At 47.6% G+C, this 19,130-nt stretch overlaps 1 protein-coding gene across 4 annotated transcripts in view; it reads left to right on the top strand.

The window, feature by feature from the left end:
- FBXL6 (F-box and leucine rich repeat protein 6) overlaps nucleotides 1-8,877 on the top strand; it is a 108,226-nt gene extending 99,349 nt beyond the window's left edge. For all 4 annotated transcript variants that reach the window (XM_069221109.1, XM_069221108.1, XM_069221106.1 and 1 more), the window contains exon 10: nucleotides 6,757-8,877. In XM_069221109.1, the coding sequence (XP_069077210.1) occupies nucleotides 6,757-6,946 (190 nt within the window). In that variant the 3' untranslated portion in view covers nucleotides 6,947-8,877. The remainder of the gene's footprint in view (nucleotides 1-6,756) is intronic.
- Nucleotides 8,878-19,130: the final 10,253 nt, after the last annotated feature.

Genomic DNA, 19,130 nt, shown 5'->3' with positions numbered 1-19,130 from the left:
CCACCTGGTCACTCCTGCATGGACTGGACTCTGTCCCCTCCTTTCGCAGGTCCTTTTCATCCAGAATCCACTGTTAAGTTCCACCGGCCTGGTCCTGCTTTTGCAATATTCCATTTACGAGTCCCCATGTTAGCCTAGGGGATGACCATGTAACCTACCTCTCCTCTCCTGGTCGCTGGGGGTCTTGTAGATAATTACCTCTTGGGGTTCCACTCTCTCCCAAACCTTGGCAAACTACTCCATATCCTCTGGTGGGGGACCCATTCTCACATTCCACTTTTTTTTAGTATATGTTTTGGTCCCCACTTGGGGCCTTTGCTATTTTATGCTATTTCCTAATACTTACCGGAGTATATTTGGTGTGTACTTGCCTCCAGGAGAGGGTCTGCCTATAGTAATCTAGTTTAGTGTTCCTGTAATAAAGTACCTTTATTTTTGCAACACTGTGTGGTTCCTTTCCTTTCATGTGTGATAAGTTACTGTGTGACTACTGTGGTATTGCAAGTGCCTCACACTCCTCCTTGATAAGTCTTGGCGGCCCCCACAGTTACCAGTAGAGAGCTCTGGCTGTGTGGACACTGTAACTCTATCTAATAAAGGTTGCCTGGACCCAGTGTAAGGGGTAACACCGTAGGTGTCCACCACACACTGGGCCAGCCTCCTACACTCTCCTTTAAGCAAGAGTTTAACACTCCTAAGGTTTTTTAATTTTTTTAATTTTATTCTGGATTTTTGTAAAGCGCTGCAAACAACGGTGCAGTAACTTCAGAGTACTTTGAATGAAAATCATGGAAGTGAAGATAGCTGACATCTACAGGAATGATAGTATCGTATAGGAATCCTTTGATCATTCACACTGATAGGAAGGTCAGAAAGGCTTGGTGAAGAGCCAGCAGGATCAGGAATTAGAAATTCCTACGGGACCGAGGTTGAGCTGGGCTAAAAGTTCCATCATGAAAATAGAGGCTGGCATAGTGAGGCCTAGCATAGGTCTGCCTGATGAGAAGTGTTGTTTAGTGGACTGCTGAGTTTCAGAAAATCATATTCCTGTCAGAGACTCAGAGATAGAGCTCACAGGGATGATCCTTGCATGTGAAGTGTCCTACAGGTCGGCCGGCTGAGCCGTAGTTGTGATTAGCAGACTTTAGGCGTCAGGATCCATGGTGCAGATAGGGCGCACTGTCGCAGGACAGTGTGCCCTCTTGCAATTCATGCTCTGCCCTCAGGGCAGCCGTGAACCTTCACCGGCCATGGGGACAGCGCATCCAGTGAAATAGAAGCCTCTGTGAGAGCCAAGGATACTTACGAGTGGTCAGTAAATACATTGAATCGGGTTGCCTTTTTCCACATATGTGATACCTCATCCGTCAACAGAGATTGGTTGCAAAATTGCCAAGTGCGAAGGAAAAGTTCATCTCCAAACTCCTTCACAGCCTAGAAGGAAGGGGATCTAGAGGCAAACCCGATGAGGTTGACATGGCAGTAGATCGAAAACATTCCTCCAAAAGGGGTTTGAAACTCTGTAGCCTCCCTACAGGGCTCTCGGGTACTCTGATCTAGTCTGGATCGTAGTGGTACCCTTATGCTGTGGTGGCTACCCTTAGTTTCATCCACTCTCCCCAGATTAGAAGGAGAGATTGAACCTTATGGGGTGGTGAGAGGAGGTGTCAATCTCTTTCATAATCTTACTAATGTTCTTTTGAAAGAAATCGACCAGATCATCGCTGAGTTCTGGTGAGTGTATACTATCCTGCTTTACACAGTCTGCATTGAATAATTCCTGCAGGATATCGAAGACCTTTTGTAGCATTATTGGTGGCAGCAGTGATAGTATGGGGAAGTATTAAGCCTTTGTTTTATTGACCTCTCTTTTGTATGCCTGTAGTAGAACTTTTAAGTATTGTTTATATGCTTCAGAATACTACTGAGCAATTTTCTTTCCAGTCGCCTGCACGCAGATTTAGGAGTTTTTAAAGATTCATTGTCCCAGGTTGTGGATGATCTGCAGCAGGATTTTAAATTGGTGCTAAGAATAGCTTTATCCAAAGTTTGCAAAACCCCTGCTCAAATGCCAGGTAATTGAAATCTACTAAATTCTTAGGGTCAAAGGTGTTAATCAGATTAAAACGTGTACCCGAGCTAGGCTTGATCAGTTTATGCCATAGATCCCAGTTCTTATTGAGTTAGCCGCCCGCATGGGGTGGTAAGATTCCTTCAGTTGCACATGGAAGGAGATTAAGGCATGATCCGTCCAGTGTAGGGATATAATATTTCATCCCATCAGGGGAAAAGATGAGTTCGAGACTGAGTCCAGCTCAATGGGTTGGGCCCTGTACTTGCTGTTGAAGATTTCACAAGAGTTGAGAGGTTCTTTAAGAGGAGGTGATAGATCTCCCTCTGCCCATTTGTGGAAGTCCCCCAGTATTAAAAAAAATTCGAATTGGCAAGCACCATACTGGGAACAACTTCCGACAGAGGGTGAAGATGTTGACTGGGGAGACCAGGAGGTCTGTAGCACAGAATGCCCGACAAAGTGTTGCCTGTCTCAGTTTTCAGCATAAAACCCAGCACTTCTGGACCTCCAAGTTCAATGAGCACAAGTGAGGGAAAATTCAAATTTTCCTTCTAAGTTATCACAACTCCTCCTCCCCTTCGATCATCCCGTGGTTTGTGAAGGACGGGCCAGGCCAGCTCTACTGCTGAGTCGGGAGTAGTCCAAGTTTCTGTAATAAACAGCACTTCCCAGTTATCAGATTCTAACCGTAAGTTAACTTCAGTAGCGTGCTTTTGCCAATGTCCTGGCATTTACTAGGTCGCATTTCAGAACGACGTGTACTACCCCAGGTGGGTGCAGAGAAAGGCCCAGCAGGCTTTCCTTTCTAGAAAAGAGCCAAGGAAAAGGCTATGCTGTGTACCAATTGATAGCAGATGGTCCCTAGAGTAACATTCTAGGTTCTATCCTGATACAATGATTCCCCCGCATCTCTGACGTACTTCTGGCAGCATGGCTGGGGCTGGGAGCGGTCGGTGCACGGATGGGCACAGATGGGCTTGCTTTTGGTGCGCCATTGGCGTGCTGGGCCTGCGCGTTCGCTGCGCAGTCACACCTGCACCTTCTTTAAATAGTCTCCAATAACGACTAGACCGGCACCAAAAATGGTGGTCGGCAGAGGTCCACTACAGCAGGCGAGACCGGAAGTGAGAAGAGCAGGATAAATCATGTTAAAAAAAACTACACCCCGTCCCCCAAAAGTGCAAATATGCAATCGTAAAAATGTCAATTTCAGGCTTTACCTGACGTACTACTTGTGCGATTCATAATACTGCTGCTACTATCAGTAATATTAATACTACTTCTGCTATTGCCAATATTACTCGTACTGCTGCTTCCAATACTACTTGTACAATTCATAAAACTGCGGCTGCTATCAGTGATATTATTACTACTACTATTTCCTGTATTACGGCCCGGCTCCTACTACTTCTAGTACTATTTGTACTATTTATAACACTGCTGCTACTATCAATATTACTACTACTCCTGGTATTTCTCATATTACTCCTACAGTTACTACTTGTATTATTCATACTGATACTACTCCAAGTTGTACTGCCACTCATGCCATTCCTCCTACTCCAGTTACACCTGCTTACACAACCATTAAATTCCTACTATTTCCAGTACTGATCTTACCACTCATACTACTACCCTTACTAATACTGCTGCTACTCCTCCTCCTACTAGAATCAGTTCTAGAGCAGATGCTTGAAGAAGGGTCCAGTTGCGGCCAGCGAAGCCCACCACACCTGAGAGAAGAGTCTGGGTTGGATGGTTTTTGGAACTGGTGTCTTTTTTGGCCGGCTTATGCCAGACTACTCCACTGCTTAGGGTTTAGATCGAAAAGGCTCAGCTGACTTTCCTGTACCTTTAATGATCCATCGCTTGAAAGAGCAGAAGTGGTCTAGCTAGTGCTTAATTTGTTTAAAAAAAAAAAAAAAAAAAAAAAAAAAAAAAAAAAGTGCCAGGGCCATTGTGAGGGGCCCACCGCAACTTTAGTCGCACATTGTCTTTGCCAGCATTGCAGATGACGGCACCTACAGAACCACTAACCATCACAATGCTGCAAGTGTGACAATTCAGACTGTTCGAGGCCCCAAAGCTGTAAGAATGGCCTAGGTGGTCAGTATTAGTTGTTTTTCATGTATATTGAATCAATAAACAACTGTTGTTCTTCTCATCTCTAAATTAGAGAAACAGCACCACCATGTGGCAGCTGTCAAAAGTGTTGGTGTTGGCAATTAAGTGCAGGTGCCGAGCACCGGAAACCACAGGCTCAAATTAAGTACTGAGGCTAGCGCTGACCTCTGAAGGTGTGTGAAGCGCTACCCTGCCTTTAATAAAGCCAGCACGGTAAACGGCTTGGTGCACTACAGTGCTCCTGATCTTAGATTCAGGGGCTAACCAATGACGAAGTCTTAAAAGGGGCATCTTTAACCCCCCGCTCCAGCAGCTTGAGCGGGGTAAGCGGGCATCTCAGGACAGTTCTGTGTGATATGAAATATGTAGGATGTTTTTATCGCTCCTTTGACTTTTCTCAGAGAGTCTGGTCTGCAAGGGTCTTAAATAGATCTCTTGGAGTGGAAGGAAATAAGGGAGGATGACATGGAGAGAAGGCAAGAGGAAGGATGAACGTGGCAATGGATGGAGATGAGGATGGAAGGATGGATTTAGAGAAGGGTAGAGAGGGTGATGATTTCAGAGATGGATGGACAGGGAAGCGTAAGACAGGATGTATGGAGGGAAGGATGGATTTAGAGAATGTAGAGAGAGGATGGATGAATGGATTGATGGGGAGGCATAAGACAGGATGTATGGAGGGAAGGATGATGAGGGCAAAACTAAGAAAATAATTTTTTGATGGAGAGAAAAAAGTGATTGTTGGAAGGAAAGAAGGTTTGTAAGATGGATGAAAACGAGGGAGTGAGAGAAAGGTGTATGGATAGATGGAAAAGGACAAAAGAATTAAACATGGACTGAGAGAAGGAAGGGAGAAAGTGCAAGACTTTCAGAATTCCCTGTGGGAGCAATTTCCCAAACAGCTTCAGGTTTGGTTGCGTCACCCCCTCGCTCAGAGCTACTTGGGAGATGGTTTAAAACTGATACATTGGGGTGAAAACTGAAGATTGAAAGGGCCTGTGTATCACTGCACACATATTAAAGCGGAAGCCGCAAGACCAGACAAACCAATATGGAGGGTGACCTATACAATTGGTCTCTAGCTTTACCCTGGTAGGTGAGTGTTTTGTGCAAAAGGAATTCTCTTGATGTCCTTGTGGAGGCCAGGAATGGGGCATGGCCAGGCAGGTCAACCATCCTGTAGGATCCAGTGGCATCCAGTAGTTAGGTCAGGCAGCAGTCTCATCCTGCTGGACGAGCTTCAACAATGAGGCCTTATACATGGGTAAGTGTGACCCCTGGTGGAAGTGGCTGGTCCCCCTGGCAGGAGAGATTCCCTTCTAGATTCTCATTCTCAGGGCAGGAAATCTGTGAGAGGTAACCCTAGAGGCAGCCCCCCTTTATCTCGAAATAGGGGACCCCTGGCAAGGAAAGAAAATGACTGGGAGTGGGATCTTTCACTTGTCCTTCTCTGCTCCCCTAGGCTTTGGAACTAATACTTTCAAACGGGTCTGTGATTGGAGCATTTTATGGCGGACACTACACTGTCGTTGACTGGTCTGAGCACACCGGGGAGGATTGAGCCTGGATTGAATGTGAATGCAGACCAGCTTACAGCAGCCCCATATGAGAGGGGCCTCTGATGCAACTGTCAATAAGGAGCTGATGTGATTTAACTTCTTGCATTGATCCGTATCCCAAGCCAAAAATATCAAACCCACCCATGAAGTGACCAGGAGGGTCGACTCTGTAAGCCACAGGGTGCTAACGCTGGAGGTTTCACCTGATACATTTCCTCATCCTTGACTTTAAAACTCAATTCAAAGAAGATACCTATTGTGTGTGTAATTAGTGGTCATCTGTTGTCCTTTGCTGATTTACTCTGCTATTTATGCGTGGGCTCTGTGCATGATTAGCATTATTTTTTCTAAGTAATGGCTGTTTCCTTTTATCATTATGATATTCTCATAATTGCACTTGTTTTTAATTTGTGGTACCTGAAAGACTTTTTGTACAACAACCCTAGTGCATTTCAAATTATAAACAAGCGTGGGTGATTCTTGTGGCTTGACTTTTGACTGACTGCACCTTGGTGATGAGTTTTCTGCTCAATCCAAAGTAAAGCGTTTGCTGTAGTTCAGTTTGGTGGGAGGGGGTTGGGTGAGGGGTGGTAATGCTGTGTAACCACTGAGGTCTTCTATTGAGGTTGGGAAGAGAAGGCAGTACCATTTTTCCAATTTGAGTACCTCTAGTGTATTGTTGGACAAAGGTGTCTGTGTATGTATATCAGAAAAGGAGCTTTCTCATCAGGGTGTTGCCATACTGAGATCAAATGTGACTTTTCATGTTCTTGCTTCTTCCTTGTTCAGGGTGGGTTTGGCTTGATTTGGTGGAAATCTTGATCTGGTCCCAACCCCGGACCAGCCCTCCTAGTGACTATGAGCTGGCTGAGGTCTGCGCACTCACCGGGGTGCCACTTCTTTGCAGAGATGGCCTATGCCCAGCACAGAGATGAATAAGTCTGTATAAACTGTCTCAGGTCATGCTAACACTTACCTTCTCTTCACCGCCTTCTCTAGAGATGTCATCTTGTCCTGCCCACTTCTTACTTACCTCAACCTGACCTCGTGCCGCTGCCTCCCACGTGGGATGAAGAGGGCATACAGTGGACAGCAGGACATCCAGCAGTGCCTGCAGAAGCTGCTGTGCGGAGAAGAGGAAGCCGAAGAGATGCATAAAACCAAAAGAGGTGCCACCAGGATACGCTGAGCTACTACACCGCCAGACCAAAGTCCTCCGGCCTTCCCTATCGAAGGTGGGCAACGTATTCCTAAATTGTGATCACACCAACCGTGGAATGAAGACTTCTGCCGCTGAGCGTGTGGCAGCCACACTGCAAATATACGTGGTCCAGTCCAAGATGGTGGGCACATGGAGGGACAACGGAACATGTTCTACATACAGGCGTGAGCATGAGTTGAGGCTCTGAGAAGCAGTGTTTGCTCAACCTGTGCAGTGCCCTTCTCTTGGTATAAAACCTATGTAAATATCTACACCAGTGGTACAAGCCACTTCCTGAGTACTGATTGAATGTGTAACAACTCTACAGTTTTCAGGGAACAACCGGGTGTCTAACTCAGGGCTCACTTTGTTCTGCCTTCTAGGCGGAATGTGCTAATATGTGTTCTGTTTGCAGCTCAGGTGTTCGGGGCACCTACAGGTAACTCCACCGTTTTTGGGAGCTGTTGTTAAATGTTTTATAGTTTTCTCAAACACTCGGCACTTGTTGATTGTCACGTGTGACTGAAAACGGAATAGAATTCATGAAAACCAAATAGTGTCCATATTCTTCAACCTATTTCGTTGCAGAAGGGGGCTGACGAGTCAGTTTCTAAAGTTCCATATCCCTTTGTTTCAAAGTGCAGTTGTCACTTATCTGTTGTCTGAATTGACTTCTCATCACCCCCAGAACATACTTTGCCAAGTTTGCTTCGTTAATAATAGTCTTAAAGTTTGCAACATTTAAACTTCTGTTTTATCTACTCCTGTCAGGGGCTGCCTCAGTCTAGAGACAGGAAGTCCAGTCTCAAGCCTAGCTACAGGATGTCGTACCTCCAACCTAGAGACCGGAAGGGACACCTCTGGTCCCACCTCCAGCCTAGCGACAGGCACCCCGTCTCCAGCCTAGAGACTGGAAGTCCAGCCTACAGGCAGGAAATCCTGTCTCCGGCCTGGATACAGGAAGTCCCACCTCCAGCCTAGAGACAGGAATTCCCTCCTCCAACCAAGAGACCGGAAGGGCCACCTTTGGTCAAAAGATAGGAAGTCCCACCTCTGGCCAAGAGACAGGAAGTCCCACCTCTGGCCAAGAGACAGGAAGTCCCACCTCCAGCCTAGAGACAGGAAGTCCCACCTCCAGCCTAGAGACAGGAAGTGCCACCTCTGGCCAAGAGGCAGGAAGTCCCACCTCCAGCCTAGAGATAGGAAGGGCCATCTCTGGCCAAGAGACCGGAAACCCCACCTCCAGAATAGATATAGGAATTTCTGTCCCCAGACTAGAGACAGGAAGTCCCTCCAACCTGAGACAGTAAGTGACACCTCTGGTCAAGAGACAGAAGTCCCACCTCCATCCTAGAGACAGGAAGGGTCACCGCTGGCCTACAACAGGAAGTCCTGTCTTTAGCACAGGATCTGGTCTCAAGCTTCCTCTACCTAGAGCCTAGAAGTGTCAGGAGTTCCCAGTTTTTGTGGTAAGCTCTGTACAGAGCTCGCCGTTCTTCATTCCAGCTCTCTGGCTCAAATCTCACTTTAGAAGAAACATTTGAGGCTTTACTGCTGCCACTGTGGCCCACGTTATCTAATGCATAAGAAGCATTGAGTAGGGCCCACCCAGCTCTGGTGCCCTTAGGGAGCCTTGGCAGGGTTCCATGTTAACACATGCCATGTGAATGAGTTCCTTTTCAATTCATTGTATAAGCATGTATCTTATGTGGAGATCCTGAAAATCTTCCATGGATTTTGCCCTCCTGTACCTTTTTTGGACAGCCATGTGCTATCAGGCTACTCACTGTCCCTTACATTGTACGTATCTAATTTTGATGAGTATGTTGTCACTCATTTTACATTGAATTTTTGGTGTTAAAAACTGTTTTGAAATACAGTTGGTTCCTTTTTTCTAATAAAGCATTGTTTGTACATTTGCTTCTGCTTTGTTCCTCTGCCTCTCTCCCATGTATCAGTTCACTGGTAATGAAGATTACACATCAGTAATCTGTGCACAAATCCAACAAGTAACAGATAAGATTCCTTGCAGGACCTACTTAGCATTTCTTACTTCCAGGGTAGAAATTATGATCTCTGTTAAGTGGAGTATGAATGGTTATTCCTGTTAATCAGGAGTCTCTAGGGGCTAAATATATGGTTGCACTACATTACTTTGTGCCATTCTATTTTCATGTGGTTATGCTCTCTTGGGGCTAATTATATGGCTACATGACCATGTTTCTTACAGGTGATATTTTTATTGTGGTGTCCTCTAGGCACTGTTCTGACCATTACAGTCAACATACTACAATATTTGCTGCACACGGTCATCCCATAATGCTTTGCAGGCCATTCATTTACTAAACATGTTTGCTTATAACTCAGCCTTTGATAGTCCTAGGACAATGGGACCATCTTTAAAATGTTCACAACAACCTGTTCTTTCTGTTTAGATCATCTCTGAGTCCCCACACTAGGTTAGTGGGGACCCCAAAATAATAACCCCTCCCTCCTTTCAGTGTCGTTTTAACCTCCCGCATGGCTGGAACTTTTTTTTTAACAGCTGGGAATAGCTTGTGCTTTAAGGGTCTTGTTTGTAATACATTTGCTATTGGCCTGCTGGCCCTGGAAATGTGCAATGCACTATGCCTTCTAGGGGCTAAATATATGGTTATACTGCAATAGTTTCACTCATTTTCTTTTCTAGGGTCTAACTATATGGTAACATGCCCATGTTTCTTACAAATGCTATTTTCATTGTGGTGTCCTCTAGGGGCTATTCTGAGCATTACAGTACAATGCCAAACGTTTATTTCTGATATAGATTTTTATTGGGTTTATATGATAATGTTATATGTTTTATTAATCTCTCCTTATTGCAATTATGACCATGATTCAGGCCAACTCAATATCCTTATTACACTATGATTGTTTGAACACTCTTGATATGTTTGGATGAAACTTCTAGTTTATTTCTCTCGTTACTCCTCCCTGGCTGTCTTGTTTTGGGAATTGTGTTAGCCAGACTACAACTCTGATGGTGGGTGCTGAAAGCGGTATTCTATTGGAATTAGCATGGCAAATTTAAATTACAACGCTAAATTGTAACATTTGCATTTTTGGCTGCAGAGAGTGGAAGAAGGTAAATGGAAGTGCTTTAATCACATGCAGGGGCACTGGAATTATGTGGCAGGAAAAGAACAAATTATGAGGCAGGGTTGACCAGTTTATGTGGCAAGAAAAGTCCAGTTATGAATTTACAGCGCCAATAGCTCTAACTCAAATGCGAGACGCATTGCAAATGCTTGTTTTACTTTACCATTCCAGTATGCCTGACGGCCACTTTAGAACCACAAAGTAAAAAAAATTTAAAAAGCGTGCCGGAAAGCTTTAGTGAGAAGCAAGTGGCCTGGTAGCACTTTGTGACTGCCAGCTCTCTGAAAATTAATTTAAAAATAAATTGTAGCACAGCGAGGATGGGTGTTGGAGCAAGCGATCGAAGTGCATTAAAAAAAGAATGGGAACTCTGATGCTGCATGCAGTGGGGGCGGAGTCAGTGAGCATGGAGGCGGGGTCAAAGGTGTGCCTAAAAATAATACAATATTCTGTAAGTTCTTTTTGGTCTTTCATCGTCAGGAAGCTACATATAAAATAACATGCAACTTAAATGAAAAATAAATCATTGAGAAATGCACTTTATTAAACCTTTATTAGGTAGTGCATTGCAGAGGTCTGTGTGTAACCAGAGAGAGACAGAATTAATTATTGGTGCAGTGGATAAAAGTGACGTGTATTTTTAGTGCTAGGAGGTCACAGCGGGACAGAAACCACTGTGAATACGTGATTCATTACTTTTATAACCAATTGTATTGTTTATAAACATTGTACACACCTCATACAACAGTAGAAACAAACACTGAGTATTCAGAACTGTTACATCACAGGCCAGCCCATTTGTACACATTACAAACACCATTACATTGATAACCAGTTGTAGTTCCACCATATTCCCACACTTCATCATCTTTCTTTGTACACCCCTGAGATGCATAGATCAGCTTTTCTTGTTGTGCACACGAGTCCACACCTGCCCACCACATTGCCATCGATGGGATTGTGGGTTGCTTCCACAGACGGGCTATGTCTCTCTTAGCGATTAGACAGGCCATTCCTATTAAGCTACGCTCTGTGTGTGGGCCTCTCAGCTCTTTGCATAGTCCCAACGGTGCTGTTTTTGTGGGTCAGGTCATTCGGACGCCCCAAGACATCTGAAATCTCTACTCCAACCACCACCCAGAAGGGTCTTAACCTAGGACAGTCCCAGACCACATGAAAGAGATCCCCCAGGGGAAGGTTACATCTAGCACAGGCTGAGTGGGTCCTAGGGGACATTCGCTGTATACATGCAGGGGTTAGATAGGTTGCATGAAAGTAGTTAAATTGTACCATGCGTAATAGTGAGGATATGGCCACTTCCCTTGTGGCCAGGGACACTTCTCTCCAGTCGTCATCTAGGTCCCCAACCCAGTTTGCCCATTTTCTATCTCAAGGAGTCAAAGCCATCGGGGCATGAATGAACAGGGATCAATAGATTTGGGAAATTGTTTTTTTCCCCAATTGCCCCATTAGTATCTTTCTGCCAATGAGTTGTATTCAGGGAGCTGAATGTCGGGGGATGTGTGCCCTGAGAGCATGTCATATCTGTGGGTAGCGGAAATATTGTGCATTAGTTAGATCATATTGCTCTTTTGGGTCTTGAAAGGACATTAGATTGTCACCTTTGTAGACGCCTCCCAGGTATGTAATCCCTATCTGATCTCAGTAAAGGAAGCCCTTAAGTGCTATGAGCTGCTGCAGCCACGTACCCTGCCATAAGGGCGTCATCCGCATTAAGCGACGGTCCAACTGTATTAGACGCAAAGCAGCCCTCCATCAGTGTATTGCTACTCAAGTGCAAGAGGGCATCTCTCCGGACACACTTTCCCTGTATAGTAGGTCCGGAAGCCCTTTGAAACCCACTGAATAGATCTCAAGTCGGTAGGCGGGGTCGTCCCAGCCTCTCGCAAACCACTCATTGACGGGCACTAGTTGTGTGGTGAGATAGTAGGCGTATAAATCTGGGATTCCCAATCCCCCTTCAAATTGTGACTTCCACGTCGAGTTAAAGGCTACTCTGGGCCTCCCCATTCCATATAAAAGTTGCGATTTTGGATGTCGGGTAACTAAACCACTCTTGTGGTATGCATTGGGGAAGTTCGCCAAAACATAAAGACAGCGGGGGAGCCACATCATTTTAAGGAGCTTAGTGTGCCCCATGGGATTTAAGGGCAGACCCTTCCATCTTTGCATATCTTGATCAAAGGCCGAGGTCAGACCTCTGAAATTAAGTTGCCATGCCAGCTCGGAGAGATATGATCTACGGATCCCTAGATATTTAAAGTCGCTCTTCCGTACCCAAAAATGTGGGCACCAGCAACGACCTTGGGCGTCTCCCACCACCACTACCACCCGGGTGGATTTACTTGCGTTGACTCAAAGCCCAGATGTCTCCCCATATAAATCTAGTAGCTCCAGGCATCTACGGCCTGGGGTAGGGGGATCACCCAAAAATACCATAATGTGCCACTCTGTCTTGTAGCCCGTCCCCCCATCTCCAGCCCCACATCAGAAGGTTGCAACGCAGCAGGCACGCCAAAGGCTCCATGGCTAGAGCAAACAACAGCAGGTAGAGAGGACATCCCTTGTGCATTCCCCTCTGAATCGGGAATGGGGAGTGTAGGAAGCTGGCCTGGTGTGTGGTGGATACCCATGGTACTTACACCTTATACCAGATCCAGGTATCGCCTCTTAGTGAAGTGTAGGCAGTGTCTAGAAGCCAGGCTCTCTAGAGCTAGCTGTGGATGAACAGCCAAGGCTTATCTAGGAGACATGCAAAGCTCATGCAATACCGCTTTAATCACACAGCACTTAACACACATGAAAGAACCACACAGTGTTACAAAAATAAAGGACTTTATTTTAGTGATACAAGTACTAAATTACTAGATAGGCAATTCTCCAATCGGAAGTAAGTAAACACACTATATATGTACAGTAATGATCAGAAATAGACATAATAAGTAATGGAAAACAGTGAAAAGCAGTAGGCAATACTGAAGGTCTGAGGGGACCAAACCATATATTAAGAAAGTGGAATTTGAAAGTCGGCCCCCACCCAAGGAAGTGGAATCGGTAGAGGGGAGCTGGAGGACCTAGGAAACCCACAAGGTAAGTACCAGTGTGACCCCCTCACCACGACCAGGAGATAAGAGGTAAGTTGCTGTTTCTACCCAAACCAACCCAAAGGACTTCAGAGAAGGATATTGCAAGACCCAGAAAAGACTGCAAGAAACCAAAGGTGGATCCTGGAAGAGGAAGACCTGTGGAAGAAGGGGACCAAGTCCAGTTCACGTTGGAGTGTCCGGTGGTGGCAGGAGCCACTACCCACCCATCTGTGGATGCAGGAGTTGGTCGACGGTGAGATGAAGATGGTCAGCAATGCAACACTGGAGCAGATGAAGAGTTCCTGGGTGATGCAGTCAACGTCCCATGCAGGATGAAGGAATACAGTCAGTCTGTGATGTGGAAAACCCACCAACAAGCCTTGGCAAAGGCAAATGTCGCGTTTGGTGGAAAAGTGCAGTTGCCAGGGACCAGCAAGGTCCAAGGGAGACTCAACCCATGGGGGAGTCCCTGGCGACCCTCAGCAGTGCAGAGAGTCCAAAGAAGAACAGGCAGTCCCCACAGCAGAACCACAGACAAGGAGCCCAGGAGTCCCAAAGAGGTCCATACAGCACACATGCAGAGAGGTCCCGCAGAGGAGAGCGCTGGGGGCCTGGAGCTACACGGAGCGTGAAGATCCCTTGGAGGAGATGCCAACAAGCCTTGGTAGCTGTAAGAGATGCAGTGCATGGGGTACTGCCCTGCGTGGGAAGGCAAGGGCCTACCTTCACCAAAGTTGGAAAGCTGGCAGGGAGGACCAAGGGGACCACTCCAGACCACCTCCTGTGATATAGCATCCACGCAGCTCAGGATGAGAGGAGATCCACGCAGCCTGTCGTCGTTGCTGTTGGTGCTTGCGGATGCAGGGGAGTAACTCTTTCACTCCAAGGGAGATTCCTTCTTGCTTCTTGTGCAGGCTGAAGACTTGCTGTCCTCAGAGTATGCACAGCCGGGGAAACGTTGCAGTTGCTGGAATGACCCGGAGAAACAATGTTGCAGAGCAGAGTCGTTGCTGGTGCTACAGATTGTATGTTCCTGTTGAGTCCAGCTGCAGTTCCAGAGGCCAGAAGTTGAAGTAAATGTTGCAGAGGATTCCTGCTGGAGTCTTGCACATCAAATCTGAGGACTCACCCAAGAGAGGAGACCCTAAATATCCCTGGAAGGGGGATGGGGGGAGGGAAGGGGTTGGTCACCTAGCCAGGTAGGGGCTTTGACGTCACCTGCCTGACCTGGCCACTCTCATGCTCCCAAAGGCCTCTGCCCACCTTGGATTCAAGATGGCCATCGAGGGGCCATCTGGAGAAGCTCTGGGCACCACCCCTGGGGTGGTGATGGACAGGGGAGTGGTGACGTCCCTTTCCATTATCCAGTTTTTCCCCAGAGCAGGAGCTGAAGGTCCCTAAACTGGAGCAGACTGGTTTATGCACAGAGGGCACCAAATATGCCCTTCAAAGCATACCAGTGGCTTAGGGAGGCTACCCCTCCCAAGCCTGTAACACCTATTTCCAAAGGGAGAGGGTGTTACCCTTCCTCTCCCAAAGGAAATCCTTTTTCCTGCCTTCATGGCCTTGAGCTGATCAAGCAGCAGGAGCGCAGAAACCTGTCTGAGGGGTGGCAGCAGCGTGGGCTGCCCAGAAAACCCCAGAAAGCTGGCAGGAGCAATGCTGGGGGTCCTCTAAGGAGCCCCACAGAGTGCACGGAATCATACAACTAATACCGGCAACAGTATTGGGGTATGATTCAACATGATTGATACCAAACATGCCCAGGTTCGGAGTTACTATTATGTAGCTGGAGATAGGTAATGACCTATGTCCACTACAGGCATAAAATGGCGTCCCCGCACTCACGAAGTCCAGAAAAATGAAGCTGGAGTTCGTAGGGGCACCTTTGCTCATGCAGGGGTGCCCTCACATACAGGTACTTGCACCCTGCCCTCTGGGCTAGGAGGGTCTGCCATAGGGGTGACTTACAGTGACCTGGTGCAGGGACCTGTAGTGAAAGGGTGCATGCACCCTTTCACGCAGACTGCATTGGCAGGCTTGCAGACACAATATGCATGGGCTCCCATGGGTGGCATAATACATGCTGCAACCCATGGGGACCCCTGGTGTCCCAATATACTGGATACCTACGAACTATATACTAGGGACTTTTATGGGGGCACCAGTATGCCAATTGTGGGGTGTACAAATTTAGGCACAACCAAATCCAGAGGGAGAGAGCACAGTTACTGGGGTCCTAGTTAGAGGTATCCCAGTAAACACAGTCAAAACACACTGACATCAGGCAAAAAGTCCAGGGTAACCATACTAAAAAGAGGCTACTTTCCTACAGGGGGTATAAAACAACATTCACTCGGACCTGTGCCGCCGGGTACAAGAGAGGAATAATTTCACAGAATTGTGTTCCCACCCCTATACGCAGTAGGACCACTTCCATGAATTCCCATGAAATCGTGTCAAATGCTTTACAGAATTCTATTAGAAGGAGGGCCAGTTTACCATTCATTTGTGGGACTCTGGAGAGGGCTGCCTGAACCCGACAGATACAGTGCTGGGTGCTTCTGCCTGGCATGAATCCGCACTGATTGGAGTGAATAAGATGGGAGAATGTACCGGTCAGACGTGTTGCTAACATTTTGGCATGGATCTTAATATCTGTGTTAATAAGAGAGATCGGGGGATATGAGGTGCATTGGCCCCTTTGGGGAGGACCACGATCGTGGCACAGTCGAGCTTGGGGAGAAATGACCCCTTTTGCAATGCCTCTTCGTAAGTGTTTTAGAGGTGGGGAGCCAGAGTGGAGGGAAACATTTTATAGTACTCTGTAGGGTATCCATCGGGTCCCGTAGTTTTCCCCTATTTAAGATCAGAGATGGCTGCGTCTATTTCTTCCCTCGTTAACAGCTGGTCTGGCTAGGGAAGGTGGGATACGTGGTAGTGGGATGTACCAGAAACTGGACTCTCCCTCCGTTAACTGCGCTGTTGGGTGCTGGGCATAGAGGTCCTGGTAAAAGGTCGCAAAAATCTGAGCAATCGCTGGCAGTTCTTCCTGAAGGTCCTCCTTCTGATCCCATATGGCCGGCACCACTCTGGTGAGGGCTGTACGCGTCGCCAGTCAATGCAGTCTTTTACCGGACTTGTCTACAGGTCTGTAAATTCTACAAGTGGAAGCCTGCCAGCATTGTTTTGCCTCTTCAAGAGACATTTGTTGCAATTTGTTTCGCGTCAGTGACAACTGACATTGTATCTCCTGTGTATCTGACTGCGGGATGCGGGACTTGTCGCTGTAGATCAAGTATCCTATTTTCTAGGGTGGTGCACTTTTCCCTCTGCTTCTGCTCCTGTTGTCTCATACCCTTTGAGTATGCCCCCCATTGAGGGTTTACATGCCACCCACAGTGTCATTTCGGATTCTGCTGAGCCTTCATTGTTGTGAAAGGAAACGTGGAGCTCCTCCTCCACAAACGTGGCACATTCAGGAGATTTTAAGTTCCATGCACTGAATCTCCAAGTCAGTCGCTGTGTCTGCGGTGCTGTCCCCCACTCCGCAAGGAGCGGCGCATGATCGGATATGCCTCTAAGTAGTACGTGAATAGAGCGCAGGTTCATGAGGTCTGTTGCCGGTAACCACATGAGGTCTATCTGGTCATCGGTGCGATGGGCTGCGGACTGGCTAGTGTATGTACGCATTTAATGGTGCCAGATCCGCCATGCGTCACAGAGGCCTATAGAGTCAGCCCAGGTCTTTAGACACGCCTAGCAGGTGTGGTGGCTGGGGCTGGGTTCCCCGAAGTATCCCAGTTTGGATCGAGTACTGCATTGAAGTCTCCCCCCACTAGGGTCAGCCCAGGAGGAAAGGACGTCAAGAGAGACCCAAGGACTTTGAGGGCGGGCTGCAGCAGTTGTGGGGGAATATAGCAAGACACCAGATTGTATTGCCTGCCCACCATTTGGTCTTCTATGCCTATATGCCTCCTTGGGGGTTGTCGTGGACTTCTGTCACTGTCTTCGGGAGTGTTCTAGGTAGCAATAAGGCCACACTCCTTGAGCCTCATGTGAGTGAAAATCCCTGTCATATACAAACTGTCCTAGAAAAGAGCATTGGGCCCCCATTAAATAGGTTTCTTGTAGCAAAACTACTGTCGGTGTGTGCCTCTGTGTAGCGTAAGGCTGCAGTCCTTTTGATGCGGCCAAAAGACTAATAAGGTTCCATGAGATTATTGGGGGGGGGGTGGGATAGTCGTATTGGATCTCGAAGGATTTCCCGTGTGCAGGGTTCATTCGCCTGGGACAGTCAAGTGTACAAGTCTGAATATCTATATCAGCAGATTGAATGTTTCAGTGCGCGGGAACATGAATTAAGTAAGCAACGTTAGTACAACTGTATAATACATAAACTGAAAAAAACAACAGGTAATAGCAACCTTAACTGATAAAGCAATATCCCTATCCCCCAATGGCCCCTCACCCCATCCTTCCTGCCTAGAAGCACGTGTCGCACTTATATTAAACATTCTATTTATCAATCCACTCGTGGAGGAGGTCAAAGTCACGAGGTCAGATGCCCTTAATACACAATACACAAATACTTTGCTTGACAGCATATTTCTTAATATATAAAAAGAAGGCATCAAACTGGGATTCCTGATCGAGTCCAGAGCCCAGATCCCCAGGGTCCCCCCAATCATTCCATGACGGGGGTGACCTAGAGTCGCAAATGAATAAGAGTTAACTGTGTGATTTGCAGTATTTAGGGTCCCTCTGTCTAAGGTAGTTCAGGTAGGGAGTCAGACGGTCCCTCCTCAGATGGAAAATAGCCGGTGCGTCTGACAAGGAGGCCTCCTGAGTCTCCAAGCGCGGTGACCCATCCGCTGGAGCCGGGCTCGCTGATGCCCCCCCTTACCACGGGAAGGGCGCCTCCTCAGGGAGCCCCCGCGACACCCCCAGGGCTCTCTGGGAGACGCAGCGAAAGATCTCTTGGCCTATCCATGGTGTCTGAGTCCGTCCCACCCCAGAGATGCAACCGCTGCTGTTCTGTCGCCCACTCCTATGGCTGCTGCGGAGTTTCAAAAAAGAGTGTGAAGGCGCCTTGTATAACTTTAGCCTGGCAGGGAAGAGGAGCATGTAGCATATATTAAGAGCCTGCAATTTTTGTTTTACTTCCTCGTAGGAGCGGCGACGCCGTTGGACCCGCTCAGGTGTAGTCTGGGAGGATCAGGACTTTTGCTTTGGAGTTCTGTAAGTCTGACTGGAGCGGGCCTCTCAAAGGATATTATCACGATCCCTATAATTGAGGAAATGGCTCACCGCTGGCCGGGGAGGAGCCCCAGGGGGAGGTTTCTTAGCCAACGCCCAGTGTGCCCGCTCCACTACAAAGCAGCGGGACCGTTTGTCCTCTGGTACCCATGAGCGAAGCCAGGTTTCCGTAAGTTCCTCCATGCCAGTTCCTTCTATGCCCTCAGCAGTATTCAAGCAGGCCCCTCAGAGGCTCAGCCTCCCTGGATGTGCGGAAGGCTGGCCCCCAGCCCGCCAAGAGGGAGACCGAAATGCGAACCCCTAAGGCAGGGACTTGGGGCACCCTTCAATAGCCAGGGCCCCTCGCCAAACGACGTGTGTTGGCGCAGGAGTGTGCCACGCTTACTGGCCTCCCGCTGCACCAGCCTCAGCCCACTACAGCCGGTGGTGTCAAGGTAGAAGCCCATCCACCAGGCCGCGGCCTCTCAAGTCTTTATTGCAGTCTTCTCTCTACATTAATCACCCGCAGGACCTCCAGCGGGTGACGTTCGCTCAGTTCATCGCTATTAGGACCGGGGGAGCCCCCCAGCCACAGGTGTCTGCGCCCTGACCAACTGTTACGGTGTCGGGCTCTTTGGTTACTTCCAGGGGGGGAGGAGGTGAGAAGCGGGGGATTCCTGAGGCACCCC

The sequence above is a fragment of the Pleurodeles waltl genome, chromosome 2_2 (assembly GCF_031143425.1).
Source record: "Pleurodeles waltl isolate 20211129_DDA chromosome 2_2, aPleWal1.hap1.20221129, whole genome shotgun sequence".
Lineage (NCBI taxonomy): Eukaryota > Metazoa > Chordata > Amphibia > Caudata > Salamandridae > Pleurodeles > Pleurodeles waltl.
Note: the sequence above shows the minus strand (reverse complement) of the source record. Positions and strands in the feature narration are given on the sequence as shown.